The sequence below is a fragment of the Limanda limanda genome, chromosome 15 (genome assembly GCF_963576545.1).
Source record: "Limanda limanda chromosome 15, fLimLim1.1, whole genome shotgun sequence".
Lineage (NCBI taxonomy): Eukaryota > Metazoa > Chordata > Actinopteri > Pleuronectiformes > Pleuronectidae > Limanda > Limanda limanda.
In genome coordinates this window covers 15,851,162-15,870,339 of record NC_083650.1, presented here as the reverse complement: position 1 = coordinate 15,870,339, position 19,178 = coordinate 15,851,162, and the positions used below count along the sequence as shown (strand labels likewise).

At 40.8% G+C, this 19,178-nt stretch overlaps 2 protein-coding genes and 1 long non-coding RNA gene across 7 annotated transcripts in view; 2 read left to right on the top strand and 1 right to left on the bottom strand.

Annotated features, from left to right (window-relative positions):
* The first annotated feature begins 1,936 nt into the window (after positions 1-1,936).
* tsnax (translin-associated factor X) lies at positions 1,937-10,315 on the top strand. Of its 2 annotated transcripts, XM_061086819.1 has the most exons (7): positions 1,937-2,084; positions 2,662-2,853; positions 3,823-3,912; positions 4,033-4,147; positions 4,727-4,857; positions 8,807-8,916; positions 9,571-10,315. In XM_061086819.1, exons 2-7 carry the CDS (start codon positions 2,838-2,840, stop codon positions 9,943-9,945), a joined length of 837 nt encoding a protein of 278 aa, XP_060942802.1. In that variant the 5' UTR covers positions 1,937-2,084; positions 2,662-2,837; the 3' UTR covers positions 9,946-10,315. The 2 variants fall into 2 exon arrangements, with proteins under 2 accessions (XP_060942802.1, XP_060942801.1); XM_061086818.1 differs by lacking the exon at positions 1,937-2,084 and having other exon boundaries at positions 2,560-2,853.
* Positions 8,589-10,371, bottom strand: LOC133020306 (uncharacterized). The gene is made up of 2 exons (XR_009682921.1): positions 9,634-10,371; positions 8,589-8,892 (listed from the first exon to the last, which is right to left on the bottom strand). It is a non-coding gene; the product is annotated as an uncharacterized LOC133020306 (long non-coding RNA).
* A 3,100-nt stretch (positions 10,372-13,471) lies between these two features.
* Positions 13,472-19,178, top strand: part of disc1 (DISC1 scaffold protein) — a 44,654-nt gene continuing 38,947 nt past the window's right edge. For all 4 annotated transcript variants that reach the window (XR_009682920.1, XM_061086786.1, XM_061086784.1 and 1 more), the window contains exons 1-2: positions 13,472-14,044; positions 17,684-18,615. Coding sequence is in view for 3 of the 4 variants with exons in the window: in XM_061086786.1 (XP_060942769.1) it covers positions 13,975-14,044; positions 17,684-18,615 (1,002 nt within the window). In the remaining variant the exon portion in view is untranslated. The remainder of the gene's footprint in view (positions 14,045-17,683; positions 18,616-19,178) is intronic.

Genomic DNA, 19,178 nt, shown 5'->3' with positions numbered 1-19,178 from the left:
TAATACTGTAATATTCCATATATATTTCTACTGTACAGATCATATTTATTACTTTATCACTTTAATATGCACAATACTCATATACTTCTTATTGCCACACACTGCCACACACCCTCCTCCAACCACTGATCATTGGAACATTTGTACATTTGAACTACTGTTAATTTTTTTTTGTACTACTGTATTACCCCGCCTATAGTGTATTCATATTTATATATATTTATATTTTTATCCTGCTCATAGTGTATTCATCGTTCTTATATCATACAATTCCTGTTAATACTGTAATATTCCATATATATTTCTACTGTACAGATCCTATTTATTACTTTATCGCTTTAATATGCACAATACTCATATACTTCTTATTGCCACACACTGCCACACACCCTCCTCCAACCACTGATCATTGGAACATTTGTACATTTGCACTACTGTTAATTTTTTTTTTTGTACTACTGTATTACCCCGCCTATAGTGTATTCATATTTATATATATTTATATTTTTATCCTGCTCATAGTGTATTCATCGTTCTTATATCATACAATTCCTGTTAATACTGTAATATTCCATTTATATTTCTACTGTTCAGATCTTATTTATTTACATTTTCACTTTAATATGCACAATACTCTGCACTTTTACTGCCTTTTTTGCACTTCTGGTTAGACGCTAAACTGCATTTTGTTGTATATGTACCTATACTGTGCAATGACAATAAAGTTGAATCTAATCTAATCTTATTCTCTGTAATCATGTTCACTGACTCATCTCCAGCCAGTGCTAGAAGGTACAATAAATAGTCCATGTCACTGGGATGCCAGACTGTCACCATTAATGACTATCTCTATCTGATTTGATAAATTTCATACCTCTAGTCTTGTATTTTAAATTTTACTCTTGCACTGTTTTTTTAAATACACTAACATCTGCTGTACCATACTGTTTACAGGCTATGTTAGTCTGATGCAAAACTTTTTATAGCTTCAGTTATTTATCTTTAAAACTGTTTTTATATTCTGCTTCAATACTCTTCCTCGGTCACTTGTGTCTTTCAATCATCTAATACTTAAAACATTTGTATTGTCAGTATACCCACTGGCACATACACTCCTTTACAGTGACAGCTTTGTTGTAGTTATGGTGGCGAGGCTTTCCTCTCACTGCAGTGAACTGATTCTTGACTCATTTTGACCATTTATTATTCTTATGCTCTTGGGTTTGACTGTTGTGTGTGCTACTGGATGCCTAAACATCCTTCTGGATCTACAAAGTATCTATCTATCTATCTAAAAATATTGTATTAATACGTATGAAGAAAAAGGATTGTGAATACTTTGTTAACCACTGCATTTGGGAAAGCAGAAGTTGAATAACTGATTCAGTAAAGCTACATGTGACAACACCTACCGCCACATTAATGAGTTAATATATTGACCATCAAATACTTTACGGTGGTTGTGCACAATTTCAAAACTCTGTGTCGCCACAGTTTTGGTTTAGAGCATCTCTCTCATGTATGGTGCATATTCTTTCCCTGCACCCTGACCACAACCGCATTTTTAACAACATTATGTTACCATTATAGAGACAGAGCCAGTGGAAGCTACAATGTAGGAGCTCGAGGGGAGCACTTGAAGGCATCATCAGTTAACGTCAACGTGTTTTGTCCTCATTCCAGACTCGCATATGTGAAATTCCTTCCACACATCAGAAGAATACTCAGCAATAAACACTTTGTTGTTGTTGATATTGACTGATATGTTTGTTAGTGATGCGTTTTTTGAAGCGTGTGGCGGCACCTGACTTGAAATAAGAATAACAGTGACACGTTTTGGTTGGGATTGTGTGCATCACAAACTTCTGCTCAGATGAACATGTCCTCCTGTGCTGCTGGAGCCTGTCACTGATCACAGCGCTGGGTGCAGTGTGGATACAGTCTGTGTGTGGATGTACCGCAGGCTGCTGTGCAGAGGCACAACACAAGCTCAAGTTGGCACCACTCGTCCGGCACGTACACAGTCTGCAGGAGTCCCAGGAGGAGGGGTTACTGGAGAGAAGCGAGTAATCTGATCGAGAAAGGTTGGATGAAACGTACTTTAATAGCAACAAATGACACGGGGTAGGGTAGTGGTGGCAGGCTGCAGATCACCGCTCAGCTCGATCCGGGTTATTATTAAAAACTGGAAACTGAAAGAAGTGTTTTAGCTGCAAAGCGTGGGACACTCCCCCACACTGAATGAACTCTGGAGCATGTTTATAATTAACATTTGCAACCATCAGCCATGCATGGCACTGAATGTTTAGTGGAAAAAGATCCTCTACAAACACATCATGTAATTTGTTGTATTTCAAACAATATAATAAACTGTGGTCGTAAATTACTTGTGTCAGATTTTTTTTAAATAAGTTCAGAAAAAAAAAAAAAAATAGCACGTGTGGTTTTACTAAGCTGGGGGAGGAGGGGGGGAATGGTGTGATAAAAACAAACAACACGTTCTGCTGTGTTACTGCATCTCCCAGCGTGCACCGCGCTCCACTTCCTGTTACGCGTGTAAACAGCGCCGCTGCTACTGAGGTCCACATGAGTGTCTGCTAGCAAAACACCTTTCTGTTCTCATCTAAGGACATTTTTTCTATAGCCTTTATTATTTTTCAGGGATGCTAAGTTTTCCAAGAAAGCGGAACTGTCTCTTTCTGTGACCTGAATAATCTCCGAAAAGTGTGAGGAGCTCCATCCTGCTCACACACGTCAGTGGCTATTGAAACAGACACAAGCTAACCGAGCTTTACCAAGTGAATTTTCCCGAAAGGATAAACGACAGCACCGACGACATGAATAAACGAGAAGGTGAGTCCAGCTTTCTATTCTGAGCTAAACATACAAGGTTCATTGTTGTCACCACCAGCGTTGGGATAACTCACCAGCTTAGCTAACAAGTAGTTAGCTAACAACAACACAGATGATACAACTAGCATGCTGTGTGCTAGCTACTGTGGTTGTCCTGTAGTGAGACATGATCCGTATAACGATGTTTAAACTGTCACACAGGTGTTTGCCAAAGTGATTGTGTAATTTGTATTCTTGTTTTTGTGTTAGAAGTGGTGGTTCTTTCCCTCTCAGCTGTACTCAAAGCTCAAGCTTAGCGATGAGCTCACTGATTTCTTTGAGCAGGAGTACACAAACCAAATAAAGGCAATTTGCAGCCATAGTAAAAAACATCAATTTAGAAATTCATAGATAAAATACTTATCTTAGGAGCTTGTACCTTTGAATCTATGGCCCAAAACTGCTGAGATAGATAGATGGATAGATAGATTTGATAATTTTTGCATCACAACAAATAACATTAGACTAGAACGCACTAATACGCACACACACAACAAGCTCATGGCAATATACATGAGCTTGTACAATCAAACAATCAAGTATATGAAATAACATGACTTCACTTCTGGAGAGGCTCTAACTCTGTTGGCCAAGATTTGTGTATTTTTTCATTCGCAGAACTGATTAATTTGCAGTTGCAATCAACAACACAGTGTGTTAAACTACACTGACTCTCTTTGGCATTAAAATCATGATAGTTTTTTAATTTGTATTTAAGTTGACTACATATTCAGCCCCAGGTGGTTTCTCAAAAGGCTTTCCGGTGATTTAATAGCAGCAGACTTGGACAGTGTTTGGGGTGTCCTGAGTTTTAGTCCCTAAAATAGATGGGTAAAGTTCTCTAATACCTCCCTCCAGTCAGTGTAAGTGTGGCAGAAACTTATTAAGTGCAGACTGCAGCATCTTCTGACCTTCTGTGTCTTGTGTCAGGTGAAGCATGTCCACGAAAAAATTCTGATTCAGCGTCTGACCGTGACGGGAATGCCAACTCATCCTCACCTGTGATTGCTGCTTTCAAAGGTAAATGGATCCTCAGCACTTTGCTCATGTTTTTCACCCACATTTGTCACATGGCTGCTGCAGTTTAGCAGTGTTTTCATTGTAGATTCTTGCAGCTAAACCTTCATTCTGTTTTTTAAGTTTTCCAGCAGGAGCTTGACACTAAACATGACAAATATGAGCGCCTTGTTAAGATCTCTCGGGATGTTACCATTGACAGCAAGAGGAGCATTTTTCTTCTGCATAGAGTGACCAGGTATGTACTGCTGTGTAAAATCAAGTTAATCGATACAGTTTAGTTTTGAATTCTGCACTCAATTCCGATTCAAGCAAACAATGCTGATCAATTGGATAAGTCCCACATTACAGTTGATTTTGAATTAATTGTTTAGTTTTTATGGAAACAGAAAGCTGTGGCTTTTAACAACATCTTCACTAACATGTGGATATAATTGTTACCATTTTAAAATACTATTAAAAAAATGTATAGATTTTTTACACTTGGATTTATCAACATCAGACTTAAGATGGTGTTGGTATTTTGATCTTTGTCGAATGGATGTTGCATAATTTGAAAAATGAATGATGAATTCTGTGAGGAAAACATAAATTCCGAGATACTGAACCAGATCCTTATATGTCACTGACTGTATTATCAATTCAAATCTTTATGCTCTGGTTTTCAATTTTTGGAGACAGTCATATTTTTATTATAAACTACATTTGAATAGCACACAGCAACCTCTGTTTCAGAGACGTTTTCAGCGTAATGTGTAACTTGTAGATCTTTCAATTCTAACTTTTACTCTGTTGGTGATCTTCCTCCATTTGCAAGTGTCCCAGATGCTGAGGATGTTCTGAAAGAAGCAGAAGTAAAACTGGATGGTGTCAGACAGAAAATTGGTCAAATTGCTGAAGAGCTGAGGGGAGAGGACATCTATCAGTTTCACAGAGCCTTCACTCCAGGTGAGTTTGATACAACTGTTTTAAAAAGCAAACAACCCACAAATAAACTTGTGCGGTGGTTTCATTACTGCTAATATATTGCAGAGTTGTGGTCTCACATAGGAAGACATACAAAATGTTTAATACTTAACTAGTGCAATTATGCCTAATACTTCCTCATCTCTCTACTATCTAACCCTATCAATCAGAAGTTTAATATATGAACATCTCCAGATTTACAAAAAATGGGACTTTCACCTCTGCTCTCCCTGTGATGTTTGGCATTACTGGGCTGGTTTCATTTATGTGTAAAACTAATATTCATTCATAAAGATATTTACAGTAAATGTTGTTTTTCCCTCAGCCTAAAGTAGGCCAGGATCTGTTTTAATGAAAGTAATTATTACACTGACTATCAAAGTGATTTCTTTTATTACTACATTTAAATCCTAAGATGCAAGGTTGACGTCTTTATCCAGATTTTATCACGTGAATCAGTGTGTGACTTGTCGCATTGTTGAATATTCCACTGACAATATTCACATTAACATCTCTATGCTCCAAATATGTTACATTACATTAAATGCAATTTAGCTGACTTACAATTAGCATCTCTTAAAGACAAATGCAGACATGCCCATGTGTACATTGAAAGTGCAGAATGCTGTTAATTGATGCTCCAGTCCAATGGGTAGGACGAGATCTCTTCTGTATACAGTTGTTGTGTTACTGTAAAAAGTGTAGGGGTAGAGAATCCTCTTAGTAAAAATGCATTTTTGAGTACAAACAAAGTTCATATAAAACTTTCACCAGTCTGACTTTTGCTTCCAGGCTGAGAAATAGAAAGAGGGAATATTGTGCAGCCTGTCTTAGGAGTATGACCCCTTGATTTGAATACTACTACTCAAAATTACTCTTAAAATCTTTGGCTGAACTTTGAAATGCATTTTTTAAATATTGAAATAAAACTAGAATAGCTCTCAGTAGACCTCATACCTCCAAGTTAAATCAACCGAAACCAAGGAAAACAGTCCTCTTAAATGAAATCAAACCGCACCATATTGCATATTCTGATAGATATCAGTCCCCTAAATATGGCAGATTTTTTTCCTTCAGGATCCATCAATTATATCTTGGAAATTGTGTTGTGACAGGTGTATGTATTGGTGTGCCGACAAGTTAAAGTTGGTTACACAGGAGCTTTCAGGAGGAATTCTCTTTGCTCTGCTGTTATCAGCCACAATCTCTGTTTACGTGCTGTCGATTCATCATAGTCACTGATAGTGTGAGAGCGTGACCTTGATGCAGGCTCAGTTATGATAGACACACCCTCTGATAAAGTTTGTTTTTCCATTAGCATCAAAATCAGTTTCTGTTAGCGTAGCCAAAATGTCTGCAGGGTTTGGGAGAGAAACATCGCATCAAAATCAGTTTCTGTTAGCGTAGCCAAAATGTCTGCAGGGTTTGGGAGAGAAACATCGCTGGAAGTGAGGGTGAGCTGTTATCTAGCAGCTGGGGAAGTCATTTTTAGATTGTGGTCACTCAGGAATCACTGCTGCATCCTCCGCGACGTGACCAGTGGCAGTTCCCACCAATTAGACCTTTCCCTTTTCCCCCATTTTTATCGTCTTTATTAGATTAGACTGGGCTCGCCAGATACTGTTGGCTGGACGAGGAGTCTCCAGGCATGTGTTATCGGTCCGCCTTCTTTATAAAAAGACTATTAGAGATATATTGTGGATTGAATCTGGGTGAAATTTCCACTGATAACAGGGAAGTGCGGTGCTTTGATAAGCTCTTGGGCTTGACCCTGGTGTACTGGTGCGCTGCTGGGGCTTTTCACAGGGTTCAGTGAACCAATCTGTGGTCAAACATTAAGCTCAGTTAATATTCAGATCATCTGTCAACACTCCTTCATTTGATTAAGACACTAAATTAAGCCTTCTCAACAAGTGACTACCCATATCATAAGTTTGCCAACTCACACCCTCCAAATTTCCCCACTGCTTTGCCAGGAAAATCTCCCAGCTGGTTTTTCCCCTGAGTCATTATTTAGACATTATTGGCAGCAACTACTTTTTGTGAGTCTCATTGACCAAAGGTAACCGCCGCTTCTGAGTAAATAACGCAAACAGCTCCTGGCAGTAAACTCAGGAACTGAACTCCGCCTGCTCGCCTCAAAGCCTGTGCAACCTTTTAATTTCATATCCTGTCCACTCCAGATTGTATTGTATTCTCTGGAAGCCAGTGTCACAGCTGCAGGGCCACTGTCAATGTTTAGATGTTTGTGGCAGTTTGTGTTGATAAAGGTTATGGAAGGAAAAAAATCTAGATCAAGGGTTGGGGTGTAAAATACGTGACTTGTATTTAAATTCTTTGGTAAAGTAACTTTATTTTTGAATAATCATTACTTAAAAAAACAAAATGATATTTACTCTAAATACAGATAGACGATGCATCTCCACTTCATCTTTCTATTACAGCATTTTTTATTCCTCTTTTTATTTTGGCCCTTGTCCCATCCACTAACATTGAGGAGGCCGGATTCATGACCTATACTGCAGCCAGCCACTAGGGAGCGATCGAGACACCTTGGCTTCACTTCTGAGGAGCTGTCGTAGCATCCATCTTTATTTACAGTCAATGGTTCTTACTTGTACTTCAATGTTGGCCCAGTTGAGGAAAACAAGACGATTGACTGGGACCATTACAATCCTGTATCTTAAAAAACACATTATACTTTATTATTAAAAGTATTATTAACTATCAATGATACTGAGAGATATAAGTGGTGCACAGAAGTACATCCAGTCTAATGGGTCCAATCATCTTATTCCTCTGGTATCACATCCACTGTGGGAAAACTAAAATATGATTGTTTGGCCTCTAATGCGACACAATCATTATTAGTTGTAGATTTATTAATTTACTACAGTATTACAAATTATTTACACACATCTGTACACTAATATTTCAGCTATTTAAGACAGAACTCTGTCTTCTTTTCGGCAGCTTTATTTTTCCCAGTGCTGTATAATTTTTTGTGTATTCTTTACCACACAGCAGCTGGACACTGCTTCACATCACCACTGTAAAGTAGACTGATGTTGCACAGTGTCACGTAAAACATCAACACCATTTTGTCTGTTTAAACAACAGTAGAAATAAAAAAGGGTCAACCAAGAGAAGTATAGTTGATGCATAAAAATAAAATTGAATTACATCCTCTGCTTGAGAGCCTAACCAACTATTTTCTTAGCATAAGTTATTTAGTTCAAATATTCCCAGGTCCCAGCACAAATGTAAAAGTCAGAGTCAGTTGAGAAAGGAATTGGACAGAATGTAACCACATTTCCAGGCAAGTGAGATACAACAGAAATATTTAATCGGGAAACAAAGCCTTTAAATCGGGAGACAATGGATCGCGAGGTAAACAAAGTATCTGTGACTTTGGTCCGTGCGCTAGTGCGAGTGGATTTACAAACCTCCTCTGAGCGGTGAAAGTCCCCCAGAGAGAAGCAGACCCTCCTCGCCGCTCTCTGTAGCTCACTGTGCTTCGCTGCAGGGAGATAGGAGCTCCTTTGAAGTTCAATTGCCGCTCCAAAAGTAAACTTCACACACAAAGTCTTCCGTCCTGTGATTATTTGATTGTTGTTGACACAGGGCCAGACAACAAATGCGGGGGTCATCTCAGCCTACCACAAAAAAACAACGGCCACTGTTGTTCAGTGAAAAGACCTCCACAGGAAACATGTTTTTTATACGAGTCCTTTATCTGTGATCTAAACTGTGCAGATACATGTAGTGTTTATACACACTCAACAGGCTAAGCCCACTTGATGCATAGTGGTCGTTTCTAGTGAATCGCTATCACAAATAAATGGGAAAAATAAGAGCACGCTCCATCCTGTTTAGATTCAGCAGCCGATGTCTTGTGGTTGATCCGTTGTAATGTCATCTCGTGCATTAGGGATCCAGGAGTATGTGGAGGCCGTCTCTTTCCTGCACTACATCCGTCATCGCAGCCTCATCAGCCTGGAGGAGATCAACGCCAGCCTGGTGTTCATGAAAGAAGAGAAGGTCAGTCCTCAAGTAAACCTGAAGAAGACTTTGTAGTTGAGCTGCTTGTGCTTTGTTTTGTTTCCTTTTATTTAGTTTAATTCCTAATAAGACAAATTTAATTAGGTTTAAAGGAATTGCACATATTTTTTTTGTTTCCCTGAGTTTGAACCAACCACTGTCATGTCTGTTCATAAAATATGAAGCAACAACCAGTAGGCACGTATTATCTCAGCTGAGCATAAAGCCTGGCTTTGTTAAAACCTGTTATATTGAGTAAACAGACTGAGTGGCGCAGATCTTTTCATCTTTTCATCAGTGTGAAAACAGTGACATCTATTCCCCAAACTGTCAAACTATTTCTCAATGAATATCATTGTAAATAATCTATCGTTCATTTTTCAATTTTTCCTTTTAAAGCAGTGGGGATGTCACACAAATGCAACAATGTGCTGCATTTTTAATCGTATTGTGTCATTATGTAATTTTAACAATGTGTGAAAGTATCGTCGTGCTTGAAAAAAAAATTGGATTTTGCCTATTTTTGTCTCTCTGGGCTTTTCTGTACAAATACATCTGGACATTGTAACAGTCTCATCTTATAAACATTGTTGTCACCATCAGTCTTGTGTGTAGAACCTCCTATTATTCAAATTCCTCATGTGTTTTTGGCAGGGAGGAGCTGAAACTCCGCTCGGAGCTCAGGTCCTGACCTTCCAAGTGACGCCCTCAGACTACCTGCTCGGAGTGGCCGACCTGACCGGAGAGCTGATGCGCTTGTGCATCAGCAGCGTGGGCAACGGCGACATGGACACGCCCTTCCAGGTTAGCCAGTTCCTGCGGCAGATCCACGACGGCTTCGCCTACATCGGGAACACAGGCCCGTATGAGGTGTCCAAGAAGCTGCACGTGCTGCGACAGAGCCTGGGAAAGGTGGAGGACGCCTGCTACGCCCTGCGAGTCCGCGGCTCAGAGATCCCCAAGCACATGTTGGCCGACGTGTTCTCCAGTAGGACCGCACTCAGGGAGCCAGAAGAAGGAATGGTTTAATCCTCTGTGGCCTCCACAGCGTTGTTTCTGTTCTCTGTGGTGTTATTGTTTCCTTCAGCTTTGCTCCACTGTTTTAATTGTATTTGTTACTGTTTGTTTTTGGTAGTTGTTCCCCACTCTTGCTGAGGGTGAAGGGCAGATCAAGTTGCACTTTGTAAAGCCATGCAAGACAAATGTTTGTCTAAATGGGCTTTACAAATAGCACACGATCAACAGATTGAGATGTTTGACATACTTTGTGAAATGCCTGTTAACTTTGATTTTGTCATTACTGTAAAAACAGGTTTACAATAGACAATGGATCCTTTTTCCTTTGATAAAGATCTGATGACTTCACTTGTTTTGCATCAATAAAAGTTCTGTGCCATGATCTCCTCGCCTTGAAGCTGTTTTGATAAAGTGCATGTTTGTTCTTCTCTCTCTCCCTCTGCCCTCCTCTCTGTTACGCAGATAATCTAAGGTAGAACCATTGGTCGCCCGCTCTCACTGTGGAGGAGGGACATGTGACCTTTGCACATTGTGCATGTCTATTCACTGCCACGGGTCTGTTGGCATATGCACAAACACAATCAACATGTTGCCTCCTCATTCTACTCTCTTTAAACAGTCAATGACGCAAATTCTAAATAATATTCCTGGCAAACAGCTGATATCCTCCTGCTGTTTCCTCCTCATCTTTTACTGTCCAGATGGATGTTTACAGCAGATAAGCAATTATGTGGATGACCAGAGTAATAGTCTATCACCAAGGGGTTTTATTGTCAGATTAAACCTCAGACAAATTGTTACTTTGAGCCTTGTTATGCAAAAACGACAACATAGGTTTTCCAGTTACTATCCTTTAGAGCAGCTGGAGTTTTATATTTACCAAACATAGGATTATGTGTCATCTGCATGGTTTTTAGACTCAATGTTATTTAATTCTGCCACCTGGTGGCAAATAGTAGTACTGTGCTGGACAGCCCTACTTGTTATCTCTGATGAGATTATTGTATGAAATTATTTAATGAAAGACGATACTCTAGATTTGACATTATTTTTATAATTCATGATTGTAAAAAACATGGTTTCAACCTTGTTTGTTTGACGTGAAAATACATTTCAAAATTCATCAATGAACATGTTAATGTGATGCTTTTATATATTTATATAGGCTGTATAGGATAATCATTTATTGATCCCCACGGAGGACATGTTACAATCATGTAATACGAAGTCAAAATCAATTTTTTTTAATATCACAGAAATGTAAATCGCAGTTATTTGTGGAAGAAGAGAGGTGCCATTGTCTTTAACATACATGTGAGCTGTATGTCTGATTAAATCTGCGCTGAGGTGTAAATATTAGAGATAGAGAGCAGCACCATGAGGTTGTGGATGTTGAACTAGAGTCATGAAAAACAACATAACTAAATCTATGTGAAGTCTGACATCTGCTGGTGAAAGCAGAGAACACACTCCATTATACAGCCGTGTGGACTTATTTAATGCTGATGAGTACACACATGGTAGAACAGTATCATCCCCCTTTTAAGACTTTGACGCTCAGCATTTGCCACTAAACATTTAAGCAAAGATGGCCTAATATTGTTCTTTAACTTAACTTCACTTCTATTTCCCGAGCCTCCCCTGAAATTGTTTGCAGTCTCCCTTGCAGAGGCCGGCCTCACACGTTGTAAACCCTCTTGGCTGGAGAACTCAACGTGTAGTAAAAGTCATTGGAATTGACACACGAGTTGAGTTTTCTTCACAGACTAGAACTGTCCTGGAAGCCTCCCTGTGTTAGTTATGAGACATGGAACCATGCTGAGGCCCTGGCTTGTGGTCCAGTGACAGACAGTGAGCTGATTTGTTTGCCAAAGGACATTAAGAGCCTCTAATCTTTAATAGAGGGCAGGTGATCTCACTCTGCACTGCGTGCAAGGAACTGGGTTTCATCCCTCCTGCCACGCAGCTCCCTCTTTTATCCTCCACAGAATGAGGGAGGACTCTGCACTCTGAGCTGAGCTTTTCAGCAGCGAGGCTTGTCCACCAGTCTGCAGGCCGGCCAAGCTGAATGAATGGAGCATTTGGAAGGTGGATGAAAAGACTCCGCTCTATGTGGGGTCTCTTCTCATGCATCTCCCTCAACGCTTAAACAAAGGAACACTCTTGTACTTAGACAGGAATGTGTCCGAGGGAGCTTAACATGCAGAATAACCGAGATTCTTGCAAACAATTATTAGACCCACATGTATAATACACGTCAGTGTGACACTTGTGTGTCTAGTTTTATTGTGTTGAATGATTTTATTTTGTTTGTCAAATTTTTTTTTTTTTTTGCAATTCTAGCTTGTTAACAAAAGTAAACATACATGTATCTGTGTGTATGATCATATCCACACACACATACATGTTTATCCACACAGGGGTGCAAGTGAGCTCAGGGGGATCCAGGGGCGGGGCTAGGGGGGCAGCTGAAATCTAATGGGCAACTGAAGTGCCAATGCCTATCTGTTGTCTTTTTCTTTTTAAATAATCACCACTAACAATAAATATGACTATGTTTATAACAATATTTTTTATTTTGTAAGCATTTTTGAGGAACATAATGGATGTTTGACATAATTAGCCCCTCTCTGTAAATCCGCCCCCTTTATGGCCCCTGATTAAGACAAATCCTAGATCCACAATGAGGTAGCTTACAACATGCTTTTTTTAATTTTAGAATTTTTGAATAGGGTTGTGTTGATTGGATTTTAAAGGATAAGATTTGAGTTCAATGTCGATTTCATACAAACAGCTGTCCACATCAGACACACACCTTGCTTTTGTACTGATATTAGTGTTGTTCCTTGAAGTTATTTTTTTGGACATGTTAATGTTAATTTGCATACTTTCATAGGTACTCATTATTTTCTGTATGTCAACTTTATATTGTCTAATCTTGTGAAATTTAAACAATATTTTCATAGAGGCTTCAAAATAAGCCCACCGGGTTTTCTGCCTCCCATGCACTGTATATATATATATATATTATTTTTTGAATCTGTACATATTTCAAAGTAGCATGTTTAAAAAAAACAGTTGTCATCGGGGCATGGTATTGCTTTTAATTTTCCATGAATTATGATTGCCATTGATTCCTAGGTGTTTGCTGTGTATTAGTATGTTTTAATATGTGTTACCTGTCCCTGCTTTTACTCATATTATAAACAACAATCATGTCAGTGCAGCTAGGACTCCATGACAGAGGAGTACAAGTATCTCAATGGGACTTTTCTGGTAAAATAATGGATGTAAAACGTTTTAAACACCACTACAACTAGAACTACCAGTATAACAATAGTAAGATTTCAGTTTTACATCCAGTTATAACTGTGAGGTCTTCCTCCAGCAGCACAGAAGTCCCAATGGCCCTGAGACAAACCGTGCGTAAAGCCGAGCAGCAGCGGTGATGTGTCCGCTGCGGTCATGAGGCGGACCATAGATATCTATGAGGCGGACTGAAGGAGTCTGGAGTCAAATTCCTGAACACGTAGGAGCCTCCTGACGCTGCTGCTCCAGCAGGACGACGACGCGCGGCGCAGGGGCGCAGCGAGTAACGGATTACTGATCAACCCATCAGCTCATCGATGAGACTCGGATTTATTTGGCTCCAAACTTTACGCTCAACTAACGGATGTTTTCCTCCACGTTTTTTGAAACAGGAGAAATGACATGACAACCATCTTTTCCCTCCAGCCCGCCTGTGCAGCTGAAGCCGCCGGTTCACCAGAGATGAGAAGAGTCTGAAACAAAGTTCAACAGTTTCTTCTTCTGGACTTGTTATGAACAAAGAGCCGCGCGTAAAAAGCCGGTTTTACGCGTTGTTCTAAAGCGCATTGGAAAAAAAACAAATCTGGATCCACTTTTCCACAGCGGAAATTAGCTCAAGAGCAGCAGCCTGGATCCACTTCTGCTGAAACATGGTCGCTGGGACTCCGCGTAGAACCGGGATCTGACACCGACTTCTGGCTTCAATAAGTTGTTCTTTATCTCGATGGGAAGATGTTCGCTGGACTCATGGGGCTGGACTGTCACAACAACTCTCTGCTTCACCTCTGCGAAGTCACAGAAGGTAAAGAACCACCGGTTTTTCTACCCCTCCAAACCAAACACTTCACAGTCACCAAACACTGAACTGTAGATCTGATGCAGGAAGGACGAGAGCTCTGGATTCTCACTATTAATTATTATCCAAGTATGAGAATTAGATGAGAGAATAATAGTCACAGATGAGAATAAACAGAATGTAAAGTATCCATGCAGAAATGGTAATAGAGTGGATCTACAGTGTTTCATTGTGCAAACAGTAGCTTTGGTCCATCTCATCCCAAACTAGACCTACATGCACAGCTCAGCATGGACATTGCACTGTGATGCTTCATGTCACTGCAAGATCAAGTGCCATTCAGGCCACAGAGTTCAGAGGCTTCAACACTCAGTCTCCTGGATAAGTCATGATAAGTGATGAATTTCAAGTGGCCACATACTTGTGAAATACCAGAACAACTCTGAAAATAGATTACAACGCTGAAAATGTGAAGACAAAAGTTTGCTGACAATGTTTTGTATGTCGTGCCCAGCGAAGTAGCACCTTTCACTAACACATTGCCTGTGATCTAGGTCGGTTCAGATAGGAAGCCTGAAAGCAGACATGTACTATACACTGTGAGTAATGATAGAATAAACTTACTGTAAGCAATTCAATGTTTCTTTCTGGTTTAAACTTGAACCTCAAAACTCAGGAGGTGTGGCACATAAAAAGTTATAGAACAAACTCTGTGATCATGCTATACTGAACATTTCCTGTACATCGGATCAAAAGTAGGACTTAGCAATAAAACATGAGTCTATCAATAATCTGTGCAATATAATCGCATCAAAAGCGATATAACAATGCATTGTGAAGCACAGTTTCTGATCTACCTCAGATTTGTATGAGATTTGTGAAGAGTTTACAACCACAAACTTCACTTCGGAGGAAAGATAAGTCCTTAAACCTAAAACAAATAATAATGTGACATTTATCATGGTAATTACTGACTCATATGAATATTTTGATCATGATATAGTTTTCAGCCACATCGTCCAGACAAAAGTGTTGGTAGAGTATTTTGCAGGGCAGTTGTGAAACCATTTAGATAGATGGATAGATGGATTAGATCATAATTTGTCATTTATGGTAAAAAGGAAAAAGAGAAGCCACATACTTTTTGACACTCATCCCTGACTTTCACTTCCCCTTTCTGACACTGTGGTCAGTCACAAGTGTTGAGGTGCTTCTTTAGAGGCTGCTGACAGGCGTGTGTGTGTGTGTGTGTGTCTGTGTGTGTGTGTTTGTTTGTTAGGGAGCCGAGGTTGTTCCTCAAACATTTGTGTTTTCATGAGGTACCCTACATTCCTCTGCTCAACCAATGAGATGCAGCGTTGAACCAGAGGCCTCCGGTAGGGGAGTGGGGGGTCTTTAATATCCAAAAGTAAATAATCTTGCCTCTTCAGGCTGAGATTTCCTCAGTCTTCAAACAGTTTGCAGCAAGTTGCAAAGCTGATGTTTCAGTGGGATCATGTGCTTGTCAGTGTTGAACCAGTCTGGTCTCCTTTCGCTTATTTATTTTTTTTCTGTCGGAATTCCCGACAAACTTTTTTAGCACAAAGCCGAAACAGGAAGCGGCAAATGACATACCTCCTCAGCCATGATGTAGTTGGCCCATCAACATACAGACTCACACAGACACACAGAGACACACACACACACCACACACACACAAAAGATTGGCCCTGAGGCATTTCCTTCCCCTTCACAGAGAGGAGCCGTCTTTGTGCAATGGAAGCCCAGCGAGGATACAGTGACACTCTCTATCATCGAGTCCCCTCAGCTCCTGGGCTCTCTGACTCTCTGGAGTCGCCTCTTTGTTATCTTCACTGTATCTTGACCACAGCAGATGGGGGACGGCGTGCACTCGTACCTACAGAGAGTGTTGGGTTACTTAAATTGGTTATGGAACAGCGACCACGTCTGCGAAGAAACACTAATGGAGCCGCAACCTGAGCTGCAGTGTGGTGGTCCCGGTGGACGAGAGGCTTTTATTGGAGACTGTCCCACACTCCACACACACACACACACATGCATGGCTTGTGCACAATGGCAATACCCCAATGTCACTCTCACTTAAAATCCTGCCTTCCTGCCAGCCTATAAAGTTCCAACTCTCCTTCAAGAACTGCGTGTTTGTGCCTCTTCCTGTCCGGTCACATGGGATGGTTTAGGAGTGACATCATCGGAGGTCATGGGGGGTTGAGCGTGGGATGGGGTGGCTTTATGGTGGTCATGGTTTGCCTGAGGCCCTGTGTTCGTCTCCTCACATAAAGCTGTAGACTCTACATAAAGATTCTTATATACAATCTATGCTATAGAACTAGAGGATACAAAAACCGATGGGAAATCACACAAATAAAGGATTTCTATTAATTTGACAGATAGTCTGAATGTTTGTGATTGAATTAATGGTTGTGTTGTTTGCTTTTTGGAATATATCTAACAGGGTTGTACAATGACAGTAATAAGACTGATCCCACTGTTTTCAGCACAAATGTGTGGAACTGTGTGTGTGTGTGAGTGGGAGGAGAAAATGGAGAGCCAGTGGAAGAGGGTGCAGCGCAGCTGTTCACAAAGGGGCTGTTGATTCCCCACATCTCAGCCTGTCCCCTTTTCTGAATCCTGCACATTATATGTGTTCATCATGTGGAGCTGCAGCAGGTGTCCAGCTCTGAGCACAAATAGATCCTTTATCATCCTGCTCCCTGTCAGGCTAAATCCAGTTTAAACAGATCACTTCTCATTATTTGAGTTTCAAAGCATCAAATAATAACTTTAAAAAAAACATACTAGTAAAAAACACTTGATCAGACATTGGTGTAAGAACTACCTAAAATGTCCGAAGCCATCTTTGGGAAAAATGTATCCATCCACTAACATGGAGGAGGGGGTGTTTTGTGACCTATACTGCATCCAGCCACCAGGGGGCAACCCAGATGATTTGGCTTCACTTTTAGGAAGCTGCCATGTCATACATTTTTTTATAGGCTAGTTTCAACTGAAATATGATTTGAATCTGAATCTTGCTAACCCATTGCTGCAGTTTTATTGCATTATTGTACTAATGCTGATCAAACTCATTCACCTTTACGTTAATCCCACGCCTACAAGGCAGTTCTATTTATGGAGCCTTTCCTACATAGAGATATATTCCAGGTACAAGGCCTGTTTTCCCAGATTGGTCTCCCCCACAGTCTAAATTGACATGTTTGGTTTGTCAAATGTAAACATTTTCAAATTTGACAACTGGAAGAAGTCTGCATTTCGTCTACTCTTTCTTTAAGAGGCGTGTCTTAACTTAAATGACTGCGTGGCTTCGGTATTTCCCAACAGCTGGAGCACACCCCTGGGAAATGTCACACAGCTGCCAAAGTTGTTTTTCATCCAGTTAGCAACGAGATGCTGGCTTTGAGGGCAGAGGGGCGGGACTGTGTGAAATCCATTACGTTTTAGATTCATCACACTGAGAGTATCAATCATCTGGTGTTTTTTGTATTTCATGTCACATGTCCCTGGCGTGCAGTGATGGCACAGTAAACCCTGCCTGTTCTATGAGCTCACTGTTTATCTTCCTCATGCCGTGTCATCCAGCTTAATGGTTAATCTCTGCATTGACAGGTGGCAGAGCATCAGGTGCGGCTGGCAGCTCCGGCCGTAAGAGGCTCCACAGAAGACCGGGGTACATGAGGGGAGAGCAGTCCAGACTACAGAGCATGCCTCGTGGTCAGGAGGATGAAGAGGAGGAGGAAGGGACGACCACCTGCTTAAGGAAGGAGAAATCTGGGCATCACACTGACCTCACTGAAGCCAACTGCACACAGAGGATGAGTCTAACACCTGCTGTCAAAGTGTCCTTAATAAATCAGCAGCAGCCTGATGAACTCACATGTAGCTCCAGGAAGAGTAAGAGCGTTATCTGCTCTGTTACCCATCCTCTGCCTCATGAGGTCTGCACTGCCGTCTCCGGTACATCCAGCCATCAGGGTCTGTCCCCACTTCCGCAGAGGGATCTCAGGTTAAAGTCAACCCCAGCACTACAGTCCTCGCCGTTGGACTCCTTTAGCTCCAGCTTCAGTTTCATCCAGCTGTCGCTCGACTCCAGCCACAGAACTGACAAAACCACTGCTGCAACAGCCCGGGAACCACAACCACTCAATCAGTCATCTAAAGCACCTCGTTCACCTCAAACAAAACCAGAAAGCGTCCCTGCTTATGTCTTCAAGCACTCCACTACTGGCCAATCACCAAGCTCCTCTGCTCCTGGCAGCCAGGCCGAGGGAGAGGAGTTATCACTAGGTGGGAGGTTTTGGAGGGAATGTTTGTGGGATGGCAGGGAGGCTTCGTCCGACCTGCCTGACTGCGACTCCCAATCCCTGGACATAGAGCTCACCTCCTCACTGTCTGTGGACTCAGACACAGCGTCCGCCTCCTCTGTGACCTCGGGCTATGAGAGCGCCACGCCCGCCTCCGACCAATGCTGGGACAACCTGGTGAAGAAGTACGAGGTTGTGCTGCAAGACTGCCTCCAAAACAACCGCACCCACACCAAGGTGAATCTCAGCTGTCAATCATGACCTTTCACTTTATTCTTACAGCATCAATTAACTAATTGAAATCAAACGTATCTAAAAAAAGAATCACTTGAACATACATAATGTGATAAGAGCGACCTAAAATGACAGACACCATCTTTGAGAAAATTTATGTTGGTTGGTCCATTGCTTATCCACTAACATGGAGGAAGTGGTGTGCTATACTGCAGCCAGCCACCAGGGGGCAATCCAGATGATTTTGCTTCACTTTTGGTGGCTTTCATGTCGTCCATCTTTATATACAGTGTATAGGACTTACCATTCCTACGCACTATCTATGAAAATTAACGTTTATTTTAATAAAGGTATTATTCATAATAGTATTTTATCAGTTTTATTATTTAATTTAAATTACACTTCATAGGCTGTATTATAAAGGTGTTACCAACTTACCACATAATTTAAGTTGCAGAAATGTTGTGTCTGTAACGAGTTAACACACTAAACCAAACAAGCAAAGCTTTTTAGATTGTCTGGAACAGATAAAAGATGAACTAAAAGTTAAAAAGTCATAGTAATGT

Bases quoted from the DNA above. Each gene is read 5' to 3' on its own strand.
- tsnax (XM_061086819.1), top strand. The intron at 3,913-4,032 runs GTAAATGGATCC...CTGTTTTTTAAG, and splicing joins TGTGATTGCTGCTTTCAAAG to TTTTCCAGCAGGAGCTTGAC. The intron at 8,917-9,570 runs GTCAGTCCTCAA...TGTTTTTGGCAG, and splicing joins TGTTCATGAAAGAAGAGAAG to GGAGGAGCTGAAACTCCGCT.